We start from the raw sequence: 13473 nt of genomic DNA, 5'->3' as shown, positions 1-13473 counted from the left end.
GCCAAATTAGAGAACTTTAACATTCTGTATTTGGCAGTTTGCTAAACTCACTCCTATTCTCTCAATATGTTAACATCCACAGAAGGGAAAGAAATACAAAGCAGTGTGGAAAGGTGTTTTTTACCTCTCTGTGCCTATGTAACCTGTGCTGTCCAGGATAGCAATTATTGACTTGTTTAGTAATCTAAGTTAACTCAAAGAAGGATTCCTAACCTCCTAGGAATCGAAGTGCCCTCAAATGAGACTCTCTTTTAATAAGTGTATTTTTGTGTGACTGTGCACATTTGTCTAAGATTGTGTGTTTGAAAATGCAGTTTTCATCAGATTCCCAAAGGGTCTTGTGACCCACAAAGATTAAGAACCGTCTGTTTTAGAAATGTGTAAGAAATAGAGGAGAATGTTTCCTAATATTGTCAAAAGGCCATCTAGAATCTGACAGGGGACAGAACTGCCCCAGAGATGCATTTCTCCCCCACTTTCGAGGCTGTTTGAGTCTGAAAGCAAAAATTGGAAAATGCAATTAATTTTCCTGTTTGTGACCACGGTGGCCACCAGAATATGCCTGGCAGACTTGTGACAATTAGGATATCAACTGATGATGCCCCCAAGGCTGTGCTATGGAATTCAACACGATTTATGCCAAGGCCCCCTTTCCAGGCACTTCCCTGAGCCAGTGTACAGAGTGGTAATGCTAAGGCAGATGCAATTAGGATATCAACTGATGATGCCCCCAAGGCTGTGCTATGGAATTCAACACGATTTATGCGAAGGCCCCCTTTCCAGGCACTTCCCTGAGCCAGTGTACAGAGTGGTAATGCTAAGGCAGATCCATTCTTGAAGGTGATGTACTTTCACCTCCCACACAGCCACAGTGAGCTTTCCTTAGACTGCTCGGTGGTCCAGGCCACTCCTTCCCCTCCTCTCCCTCCCTTAGGGTCAGGTTCCTACTGCAGAGTCCATCCCCCTTCATCTCAAAGGCACGCCCTGAAGATTGGCATCCGCTTCTTGGAAGCACCAGAAAAAAAAAAAACATCAATTTTGTCTGAGCTACTACCCTGGACAGCATGTATTTTACAAAGGAAGCAAAGATAGCAGAGTTCCGTACTATATCCGGGTATGAGACACGTAACACATCATAACTAGAAGACAATTATGTGGACTCAAGACAGCAGGTAGGACACCAACCTTTGTCAGACACCTCCACTGTTAAGTTGTACTGAGGAGCATCTTGCTTTTTCAAGGACTGCCTAGCTAATTGGACCTTTCCTTCGTATTCTTCAATCAGAAAGAGTCCATCCATGGGAAATTGGGGGGTTTGTTCCACAATTTTATACTTTAAGATACTGTTGATGGTGTTTGCTTCATCCATGTCATGGGCAGTAAAGATCCCAATACTGCTACCTATGGAGAAGGAAAGAAAATCCATGCATACAGGTCCCATGTTGTCTATTTTAAATTGGTCTCACTCCATAAGGTTCCTAAAAAGCACTAAATGATCTTACATAGCAGACAAAGGCTTTTACATTTATTTTTCTCCTTTACCCTTTCCATGGTGTAATTTAACCACTACAGGACATTCATTAGCCAGAGCTGTTGTAGGGTGTCATGGACTGGGTGGTTTAAACAATAGAAATTTATTCTCATGTGGTTCTGGAGGCTGGAAGCTGACAAGGTCAGTATGTGTATGTTCTTCTCCCTATGACTTTATATCATGTTTTCTCTGTACCTCTCTGTATCCAGATTTTCTCTTATTAGGAGAACACCAGTCATGCTGGATTTAGGACCCACTACGAGGACCTCATTTTACTTTAATTCCTTCTTTAAAGACCAAATCTCCAAACATAGCCACATCCCAAGGTACTTGGGGTTAGAACTTCTCTGCACAAAGGGGAGACACAATTCAGCCCACTCGGGGGTAGGACTCCAAAATACAAATTTGAGAGGTATACAATATGGCCCATAGTGCCCTTCAAAAGTTCTTGTGCACCCAAAACCGCAGTATCAGACTTTATTTTGAAAGAGGGTCGTTGTAGATGTAATTAGTTAAGGATGCTGAGATGAAATTATCCTGGTTTAGGGGAGCCCTCTGATCCTTATAAGAAGCGGGGACACACAGAGTCACACAGAAGCAGAGATAACGTGGAAGGCCAGATATTGGAGATATGCTTCTGCCAACAGCCAACAAAAGCAGAAGAGGCAACCCCAGGGGCTCTAGTCCCTAGATTTCAGACTCTCAGCCTCTGGAACAGAGACTGACTTTTTGTTGCTGCTGTTTTAAGGAACCAAATCTGTGGTGATTCATTGAGGCAGCCCTGGGACACGAGTACACATGGCAAACGGTGTAATCCAACAAGGAGAAACCAGTACTGGTTTGCCTCTAAGCAACTTTATGGAACAACTGCAGAAATGGACCCCACCCCAAAGATAACACAGGGCAACCCTGCCCTTGTGCTGCAACTCGAAGCCCTAAGAATTATATTCCTGTGTATGTTTCAGTCTAGGGAGCTCTAGAAGTCAGGGGGTGACTCCACGCTGTTAGCACTGAGTGAGTGCTAGTAGGTTCTGATCATCTGCTCCTTGAAAGGGGAATTGTGGATTTCTTTATATGCAACAACAATCCCACCAGAGCTGAGATCTGAATTCACCCCATTGTAGGTTTTGGTAGCATGCCTCTCCCAGGTGAGTTTGCCTCCACTGGCTTGAGTGGAAACTTAGCGGGTTTTGGCTTGCGGGAATGGGGAAGGGAAGTACCTGTATTATGCCTACAGGGAAGCTGGACACATACAGGTGTGTCTCATGGACTGGGTTCCAGGGGCCAGCACGAGCAACAGAACAGAAAGAATGTGTGTCTAGTGTGTCTGCTTATTTCTGAATCCATTGTAACTTAGTTACCTTTGGGATGTGCATGTGTCCTTGTGAGAAAAGTGTGAGGGGTGGGATGAAGAGTTCCCTGCTGAAATCTGTGATCCTTTGGTGTTTGAGTAGCCCTGCTTTGGATGCTTCCCCTTAGCAAGTGGGCACAATAACTGAGGACTCCATTCTCTCCTCCACGGGAAGCTTCCAGCCATCAGAGGCACCAAGGGACACCTCCCACTGGGAACAAGAAGACTTTGCACATGAACCCAAACTGAAAGAAATGCCATATCTGACTGACCAAGTCAATTCAGGGCTATATTCAGCATTTCTTGAGGGCATCCAGGGATACTTTAGGATGCATGAGAGCTAAATTTCTTCTAAGTGGGATTTAAGAATTACTGTTCATATTGCTACAACTTCAAATAAGAAATCCCACAAGATACTGGATGATACTAGACTGAGCAAGAAAATGTAAATAAAAGAAGTTAATATTTTATTTGTTCATATTTTCATCTCTGCATGTCTTGACATCTCAGCTAGGTAGTAAACCTCCAAAGTGCAGGGGATTTGTCCCTTTTAAGCAATATATACAGACTAATTTATTTATAAGAATTCTTGGTCCATTAAAAACTTTGTATTTTTTAGGTTCCATTTGACCCAGCCATCCCTCTGTTGGGTATCTTTCCAAGAGAACTGAAAGAATCATATCACAGAGAAGTATGTGCACCCATGTTTATAGCGGCACAGTTTGTAATAGCTAAATCTTGGAAACAACCTATTTGCCCATCCGTTGGAAACTGGATAAAGAAGTTGTGGTTTTTCTATAAAATGGAATATTACTCAGCCATAAAGAGCGAGAGAATAGATTCATTCATAGGAAAATGGATACATATTGAAGATATACTCCTAAGTGAAATAAATAAGTCCCACATGTGTAAATACCGAATAGTTTCCCTGGTGTGAATATTCTGCAACAATGCATAAGATTCTAATAAGATTACTGACATTTAGAAATGGGAGGAAAGGAGCTAAAGATGTAGGGAAGGTGTGATACGTAGGGGAAGAACAAAAAGGGAAAAGAAAAAAATGTGAGAGAATGAAAAGATGAAAATAAAGTGTTTGTAGATGGGGAGGGGAGGAGGGGGTGAAGGGAGGGCAGAGGTAAGGGGAAAAAAATGAGAATCAAGACTTGCCATGTAAAGGTACATGATCCCAACAATGAATGTAACTGTACTGTATCCCTAAATGTACCAATAAACTCAATAAAAAAAAAAAAAAAAAAAAAACACTTTGTATTTTTTAACAAGAAAGTCTCACTTTAAAGAAGCCAGTAGCACACTGAGCCCCTGAACAATTTATTCTCCCAACAATGACTTCCTTACTGTTCTCAGAAAACTAGCACTTTTTTCTTTCCAAATGAGATGGGCAGCAGCCTCCAGGATGGCCTCCAATACCCCTCATCTCCCAAGATTCATAACTGTCTATGACCTCCTCCTCTGAGCACTGGCCGAGCCTAATGACTTTATCCTGATGAATAGCACATGGGCTAACATTTCCAAGATTAGGATATGCAAAGACTATAACTCTCTTGTTCATATTCCCTCCTTCTCCCCGTGTGTGTGTGTGTGTGTGTGTGTGTGTGTGTGTCTGTCTGTCTGTCCAATCAGGCACATAGCAGCATGGCACCCAAATTCCTGACTCACAAAACTATGAGATAATAAATGTTTATTATTTTAAACTGCTAAGTTTGGGAGCAATTTCTTATACAGCACTAGATCACAAACATACCATATGCTTGGCCCAATGTAACAGACTTGAGGTATCATTTAGAAAGGTTTTCAAGGGTTTCACACCTTCATCCAGCATCAGCCCATCCTTGATTTCCATAAAGGACAATACCACAAGTGTTTGTTTGCTATTGTTATGCATTATTATACAGTTGCCACGATGACAAAAGTCTTCCTTTTAATTTACCAAAATCTTGCAATCTCTTAGCTCTTCTTGTTGAAGCAAAAATTGGAATAAATGAAACAGAAAGGGCCTGAGAAAAACACACTGAAAATAAGTAGCCTCCATATGACATCTGAAGGAAAAGAATGTTCATAGACCAAAAAAAGCCACTCCTGGTACACCTGGAAAACAGCTACCTCGTTAAAAGTGTGTGGCAAGGAGAGTAAAGAGATCAAAGGGAAATGATGCAAATGTGCACAAGGACTATAAGGATTTCGGCACAAGGGAGCAGAGCCCTAGAGGTGATGATCACAAGGAGCTGCTAAGCTTGTAAAGCTTTGGAAATTCCATAGCACAACAGACCAAAATATTTCAAGAAATGCAGCCAGCTTAGCCAATGGGCTCAAGCCCAAGGGGCAAACAAGCATGGGTTGTCCCAAATCCAGGAAAGCCATCAAGAGTCCCAGAAAACACACTGTTCTATAGTACCTGTTCCTATACAAAACTTGAAGCTATAATGAGATAAAATTTTTTAAAAGTAGAAAAAGACAAAATAGATGAGACTTCACTTTATCCACCAACTCTTGAATTATTATGAGCTTCCTAGATACCAGGGAGGCTCAAAGGTCAAATTCAACTATATCAGTATTGTTTACTTATTTCAGGGTATCTGACTTTGGGAGTCAGTGTTTGTACAGCAAATTTTATCTCTTTTAAGTTAGTTAAGAGGTCAAATAAGATAATTTCTAGGAAAACCTTGCCAATGAGATACCTCTCTGTATGCATCCAGGATAATGCTGGGATGGTTATAGTGCTCCTGATAATGAAAAGGATGATAGCATTAATAACCACAGATGGCAAGAACAGCTAGTAGTGGGGGTAGTTATAACAGCTCTGACTTAGGAACACTGCCCAGATACTGCTTGATCCCAACATGTTCCACCTATATGGCTTCATGGTCAATCTATGGGCCTGGCCAGATGTGGACAACGGACCACTATTAGGTCTCCCTGTCCACCTCCTACCCAACAGAGAGGGGAAAGGAGTCAGATTTAACACAGGAGGACAGCTACACAGCACTCGACAGCCCTCGCTTCTTACCTAATGCTTCATTCTCCTGGACCTCGAATGCAGTCACGGGAGATGGACACGATGGTGGATTGTCATTAATGTCTTTAACTTTCACGTGAATTTGCAGTGGATATGAAAGTGGTTTTCCATACTCATCCTTGGCAGCTGCGTAAAAAACATACTACAACAGGAAGGTCAGAGTTGAGACGAGACTCCTTCATTGTCCCCCTTAAAAGGCAGAGAAAATTGCTGTTTCATTTCTAAGTCATCCCCTGCCCTGTCTTATTTTCAATTTACTTAGAACTGGGAAACAAGAAACCACGGCTCAGCCTGGTAGCCATATTATCAAATTATCACGTCTCTGAGATCCCATAATATGGCGGGTCTGGCATGCAGATTTTTTTAAAAAGTAAAATCAATTTTGCTCTCAACTCTAAGTGGATACAGAACCTTGTCTTGCTGTGCTGCCTGTGAAACTCTTCCTGATTTACTTACTGAATCCTTTTCTTCTCGGTCCAAGGGCTGAGTCACATAGATATCTCCTTCCTGGTCAATTGAAAATGGGAATCTTGGAAGCTTTTCCTTTTCAGCCAAGGAATAGTGTGCACCTGGATCATTCCACTGCACCTGCAGGGCCCAAAGTGAACAGTGAGGAAAGGCACGGGGTGCAAGAGAACTGGTTCTCCCCTGGAAATGCCTTTGGATACCGGTGCTTCCTTGTAACAACTGAGTTACATTTTTCACTTTCGACCTAAAATAAAACATTAAAAACTTAGGTTGTTCAAAAAAAACAGGGGAGTTTTTCTCTAAAGCAATTCTTTATGAACTGCCCCCTAAAGATTCGTGGGCTATTTTCTTTAGGAAGTAAGACTGGGAAAGCCTTCATGTTCATGAAACATCGCGTGAAGCGGCTGCGTTGTCTGAGGACTAAGCTATGATATATGAGAAGTTTCTCAAACGTAGCACTGAAGATGAATGAGAGCAGTAGGGGACATTTTGAATACTTCTCCATGTGATTAAAGAAAGATAAATGATATATAAATAAGATGCAGTCCTCCCTAAATATTTATTCTTTCAGTCTTCAGGAAAAGAGTAACTGCACACTCCTAGAGTTGTTTTTAAATTAACCTAATTAAAAAAATAAATAAACCTAATAGTAAGACCCATTAAATTTCTGGACAGACCCTGGCTTCTCTGACACCCTAAACTATTATTAGTTTATATTTTACATTATCAATAATATAATTTATGGAGGATTTACTATATGTCATGCACAATTCTAAATACTTTAATGGATTATCTCACTTACTCTGCAAACAGTCCTATGAAAGAGAAGCTACTGATAGCTCCATTTGATAGGTTAGGAAACTAGAGGCCAAAAAAATTAAATGTCTTGTCTAAGACCCAAAATTAGATGAAATTCCTTCAAGAAGCCATTCTCTTGGGCTAGTTGGAAACTTTGTCCCTGGCCAGTTATATAAGCACCACCTATAGTCCTCACTCAGGACCATGTTCCTGATTCTACAGTGAGTGCGTCCTAGGTCCTGAAATTCAGTCTTACATTCTTATTCCTGGAGCTGTGCCATGTCATTTTTTTTCATGGGATCCAAAACACCCAAAGCACTTTCTCCAGGTGGGTCCCCAGGATTGTTTTTCTTTGACACCCCCAAGAACCAAGCACATGAGTTAAGTTCTTTCTAACATTTATGGATCACTATGAGGGTAATGTGAATAATGCACGGGAAGGCTATAATCAGTATCTGAATTTGGAACCCTCATGGGAATGTGTACTGGCATGCTTTCTTAGTTGCCAAAGCAAAATCCCTGTTTTATTCTTTTTTTCTTTTTTTGCCTGAATGTGATATTCATTAAATGAAATTCCCTTGAGATTAGACAATAGAGATGGTAGGATGGGCTGCACAGGGCCCATTAGCAACAACAGCATCGTTTTTTAAAAAACCTTAGGGAACTACAGAGTTCTTTTAAACATTAACGTCTTTTATCCACTTTCACAGATACTACCTCAGTGACTCTGAGACGTCTTATTATCCCCCTTTTACTGAGGAGAGATTGTACACGTTATAAGAAACCTCCTGGGTTTCCAGAAAAGATCAGATGTTGGTAGGATCCAGACTGGATTTCTAGGAGCGAAGGTAGAAGGGTTCCTGGGTGAGAGCATCCTCCGTGGAGGTGAAGGAAGGCTGGTTGGATGGAAGAGAGAGGCACATACAGGAGATGGAGTAGGGCACTCTTCAAGGGGAAAGACTGCCCACTATGACTGTTACCCTTGGCCATTCCCGCCTCCACCTCACAGCGTCTGACAGGATGAGCCTACTGGGTCCGGACCTCCCCCCACAAGATTAAGGAGCAGCTTTTTAAAAATGGTGGCAACCCTAAATTCAAACCATGTGTGTGATGTGTGTACCATAGATGACTCACCAAAGCCACCACGTCCCTCACCACCAACAGGGAATCACAAACATCCCTGGTGTCTACTTTCAAGGTGAGGGTAGGAGAAATTCTCTTTTAAAGTTCAAATACGTATCTGAATCCAAGTTTTCCCATGATGATGATCTCCAGAGACTTGGGGCCAGAGATTGCTTAATTTGCTTTGTAATCACGTGACACAATAAAAACCTGCTTGCAAAGAATATGAGGGTAGGTCTCCACAAATTGAGTACTTATCCAGTAGGTGGTAGTTGCCAACTTGGGTACTACCTGGGTGATCTTCACAGGGTGAGGATCCGTTGAGTTTTCTATAATCTCCACAGATTCTGGCGCTTTCCAAATATTCTCCTTGACCAGAATATCCACAGACGCAGTATCACTGAAGGAGTTCTCATTCTCACCTCCCATGTCCTTCACTGAGACCACAAGATTGTAGGAAGGATTCTTAACAGGATCCAGTTCCTGAGCCCCTATGGGAAACAGAAAAGGAAACGTCTTTGAAAGTGACAGACCTATGTCTCTTTCTCTGGCCCAGTTTCCCGTGGCTCCATTGACTCACCTTGTTGGGTAAGTGATATTGCTCCTGTTTTGTTGTTGATCTGAAAGTACATAACATCGTTGATCTTGGGGAGCTGGATGACAATTTGATAAAAAAGCTGGCCATTGGGAGTGGCTGGATCATCCAGGTCCGTAGCATTGACATACATGAAAGGCTTCCCTGTTTAACAAAAAACATCCAGAAAACAAAACAAAACAAACAGATAGTTGAAAACCAAACCAACCATAACCACTTTTGCCTTCTAAGAAACAGAGATCCAGTGGAGGAAGACATCATGGATTCACCTCAGTAAGAAATAAATCTTTATTCTTCTCGCCTCCCCTAGAATACAGTTTCTCAAAGTATGGTCCAAGGACCTTTCGGGGTCTCTGCATCTACGTCAAGATGTCTATAAAATTAAAAAGTACACCTATGTAGAAGACCCATTCAAGCCACAAGATAATTTAATGGATTTTAATGTTAAGGAGTATGGAATGTTATTTATATGGTTTCAGATTCTGCACTGCAATGCAATCACTTTTTAAGTTTTGGTATCGTATCAAAAAAAAATCTGTAATCTGAAAATGCTATTAAAATGTTCCTCTCTTTTCCAACTACACATCTATGTGAGAATATTTTTTATTCATGTATGAATTCAATCAAATTAGCATATAGCAGTAGAATAAATGTAGACACAGAAATAACAAAATTGTTTTCCTTTCATCCAGACATTAAATTTACAAAGAGTAAAACAATGGTGCTCTTCCTTGCATTATTTTTACTATATTACTTTTGTCTTGAAAGTATAGTTTTAATTAAAATATTTTTGTGTTTTTACATGATTTAATAAGTTCTTTTTTAAATTTTCTAACACTGTAAATAGGAATAGATGTAAACAGTGATGGACCAGAATCAGCTAGCAAGAGTCAATTTTGAATTTTGAGAAATTTTGTAAGTAAAATTTAATATCATTGGCAGCTTAACATAAGTCATGAGGAGTTTTTATATAATGGAAATTCACAAATGCCACAAATCAGGGCTCCGCACCCCCCCCAAAAAAACCAAAACTGTTAAACGTTGACCAAAACATCACTGGCATCAGTGTGACTAAAATTTCACTGAAGCACTCAAAAACCTTTCAGAGTCCTGAGGCCAATAAATTCAAGAGCCACTTCTCTAGAAGATTCTATTGGTGGAAAGGAAAAAAATAAGGCCTCGAGGATTTTTACATAGCAGAGTCTATATGTGAAAGTCTTTTGTTTGCAATCCCAGGGTCAAAGACAGGAACAGAAGAACTGTTCCACATAATAAAGTAGAAGGAATATTGCTTCCTGAATTATTAGTTGTGGGCAGTGAAGAATAAGAAAAGGAAAAGACTGAGTATCATAAAGGAATACTTGAGTGGATGGCAATAACTAAGAGTCTTCCTGAGAACTTGGAAGTCTAATTTTTTTTTTGTGCACTTTTATGATGTGATGCTTATCAGAGGTGCCTGCCACATGCACTTATGCCTTGATGAAGAGCTTTCATGGAAACAAAGGGTAGAAAGTCAATGCACCATAGCGAAAGGATGAGCCATGGCTGAGAGATGAATATAAGAGAAAATGAACTGGGAACCAGCAGTGACTATGCTAATGTAGGTTCCTTCCTGGATATGGGAGAGTGGCATCACCTTTCCAGATGGTTCTAGGGTGTTCTACAGTGCTAGGATTTTTTAAATTAACCATACAACAGTGGTTTCTACCCCCTACTTGACAATGTCTGAAGATGTTTTTATTGTCACAACTCAGGGTAAGGGTACTACTGGCATCTAGTAAATAGAAGCCAGGTATGCTGTGAAATATCCCCAATTCACAGGACAGGCCTTGACAAAAACACAATTATCAGGCCCAAGATATCAACAGTACCAAGGATGAGAAACCCTAGTTTACAGCAATAAAGATAATAAAGCAACTCCCGGAAGATCACTGTAAGATTTAAGCTAGTAAATGTTTAATAAATGATGACTTCAGCTGCTAGCCACACAAATCTGGCCCCTCCACCTGAGACCTTCCCAGTGCTCCATGAACATCTCTAGGCCCTGCTCTCACCTGGGCGAGAGTTCTGCCTCACTGAGCCTTCATACTTTGCCTGAGAAAACATGGGACGATTGTCATTGATGTCCTTCACTTCTATAATGATGGGGACTGGACCCTCCACAGTCGCTCCTTGAGCATCCAGGGCTGCAATCTGATGTTGAGGAAAAACAAACCACCTTGGTGAGACTGGACTTCAAACCACAAACCCAGAAGTCACTTGAAATAAATTAGAGTTCAAAGAACCAATGGCTTAATAGCTGTAGGAGAAGAGTAACTCACTAGAGACCAAACTGGGAGCAGCTAAAATAGGTGCCCAGTCAATAAGCCTAGGTCATCACAGCAGTAGCTTTACCGCAATGGAAGGTGCTGGACACTGCTCATGCTTCTATTTTAAATTGCTGGAGGGGTGAAGTAAGAGCACTTTGACCCTTGAGGTTCATAGGGCTTCCATATGATGTCACACAGCTGTTACGGTGATCCACCTGCAGAAGGTCCTGGACAGGAAGCTGCTGACTTGCTTTATTTAGAGTTAGCTCTCTGCCAATCTTAGGTATTCAGACACCACCATGAAACTACAGGGTCAGCCTCTGGCCATTGGTACCTTCTGCTTTGTCCAAGGCCCGAAGGAGCTCCATCCTAGCACAGACACTGACTTCAGTACAGCCACAGGCACATAGAGGTAAAATATCTTGCTCTGGGTTCTGGTGCCTGAACACGGCCTCATCTGAATGTGTAAGGCCATTTGAGGGTCTCAAGAGTGTAAATCTGGTTATTCTGGTCAAAAGCCTAAGGAAGAGGGTACCCTTGCTATATGCTCCTCTGGGGTTAGTAAAACATGCTCACATGAGGTTTGCAAAGTTAACGTTAGGAAAGCTGAAAGGAGGGTGGTATCAAGGTACCAATGGGCTTATCGGACCCAGAGTGCTGTAAAGGTTGGAGTCAGATCCCTTTGTCTGTCTCAAATCACCTGGAGATTGTGAGTAGCTCTTGTTTCCCTGTCCAGGGCTGTGATGTAATACAGACGTCCTTCAGGTTCTATCTTAAATATGCCATCTGTCTCCCCAGATAGTTCAAAAGTCACAGCAGGAGGATTGGCCTTAAACTGAAAAAAGGCAAAAATAATTTTTTTAAATAAAAAAAATTTTTAATAAAAGAAGAAAATGTTTAAAGATTAGGTCATGAGGAAAAACAATGCTGTAGATTTGGCAGAAAGTCACCAGCTTCAAGCTTTGTTTCCATCTGAACAATCACTAAATAAGAAATTCTCAGTCCTTAAATGTGGTACATTCTAAACATTTGCTTGTGCCTTAGTTTTATAACATTCAAAATACATTTCCTCAAGAAACAATATATAATTCAGTACATTGACAAAGGCCGTTAATGTTTTATATTGTAGCTGGGGTTAAAGGAAAAAAAAATTTTTTGGAATGTCTGAAAGCTACAACAGTACTAGCATCTAAGGAACATTAAAAAGGGGAGCTTTATTGTTTGAGTAAAAACATGTCGTGCAGTACTTCTAAAACCTATAACAAAGATTAAGATGTATGTTAATGTTAAGGAAAACAATTTATAAGTGGCTTCAATTTAATATTACATTATATATAATTTCTTACTTTTTCAGAAATATAAAAATATCACTATTCCTGGAATAACTACAGCACCTTAAAAGACTATAAAAATAAAAATTTACATGCAACTAATGACAGAGAACTTCTTCGATCTCCTTAATTTTAAATACAATTTATATTTTATTAATAAATTGAAAAATAATGCCAATGTTACTAAGGATATAAGGAAATACATAGTTGATAGAAATATAACTCATATAGTCCTTTTGGAAATATGGAATAAAATGTAACATTTGGTAGTCAACATTACAGAGTTTTTGGGCCAGGATTTAGCTCAGCAGTTCGGTGGCCTGCTTTGCAAGCACAAGGAGTCGAGTTCAATCCCCGGTACCAAAAAAAAAAAAAAAAACGTTACAGAGTTTATCTGAAGGAAAAAATTTTAATGAAGCAAACCGTATACTTATATATATATTTATAAGATTGGTAAAATTGAAAACTCTTAAATTGTTAATATATTTAAATTGTTATAGCATATAAACTTGATAGACTATCATTAAAGTGTTCATTATAAAGAGACATAAAAAACAATGATATTTTACAATTTAAAAATAACATAGGGGAGGGCCGGGTATCTAGCTTAGTGGCACAGCACCTGCCTTGCAAGCTCCAGGACTTGAGTTCAATCCATTTACCAAAAAAAAAAAAAAAAAAAAAAAAAGAATATAGGATAAACCTAGGCTATGATTTATAATAGTATGAAAAGTATTCATGCCACTGGGCAAGAAATGGGATTTCTTCAAATGTTAAGAGATGATGAGACATTAAGTGAATAATACTATGGGTAAGTAGGTTTTTTTCATGTTTGTTCATATTTTTTGTTTATATAACGAGTTGCTTTTTATATTTTCACCACTTACCAGTCCAATTATTTAAATACAAGATGGCCAAAAACTTAATATTTTTG

General features: G+C 40.0%; 1 protein-coding gene across 5 annotated transcripts in view; it reads right to left on the bottom strand.

The window, feature by feature from the left end:
- The window catches only part of Cdh17 (cadherin 17), a 106000-nt gene that overhangs the window by 19418 nt on the left and 73109 nt on the right, over positions 1-13473 (bottom strand). For all 5 annotated transcript variants that reach the window (XM_010619622.3, XM_010619621.2, XM_010619620.1 and 2 more), the window contains 7 exons: positions 11909-12043; positions 10954-11092; positions 8885-9043; positions 8596-8795; positions 6373-6504; positions 5908-6058; positions 1186-1401 (listed from right to left, as the gene is read on the bottom strand). In XM_010619622.3, the coding sequence (XP_010617924.1) occupies positions 1186-1401; positions 5908-6058; positions 6373-6504; positions 8596-8795; positions 8885-9043; positions 10954-11092; positions 11909-12043 (1132 nt within the window). The remainder of the gene's footprint in view (positions 1-1185; positions 1402-5907; positions 6059-6372; positions 6505-8595; positions 8796-8884; positions 9044-10953; positions 11093-11908; positions 12044-13473) is intronic.

The sequence above is a fragment of the Fukomys damarensis genome, unplaced genomic scaffold, assembly GCF_012274545.1.
Source record: "Fukomys damarensis isolate Sample0158 unplaced genomic scaffold, DMR_v1.0_HiC HiC_scaffold_5, whole genome shotgun sequence".
NCBI classification, from domain to species: Eukaryota; Metazoa; Chordata; class Mammalia; order Rodentia; family Bathyergidae; genus Fukomys; species Fukomys damarensis.
Note: the sequence above shows the minus strand (reverse complement) of the source record. Positions and strands in the feature narration are given on the sequence as shown.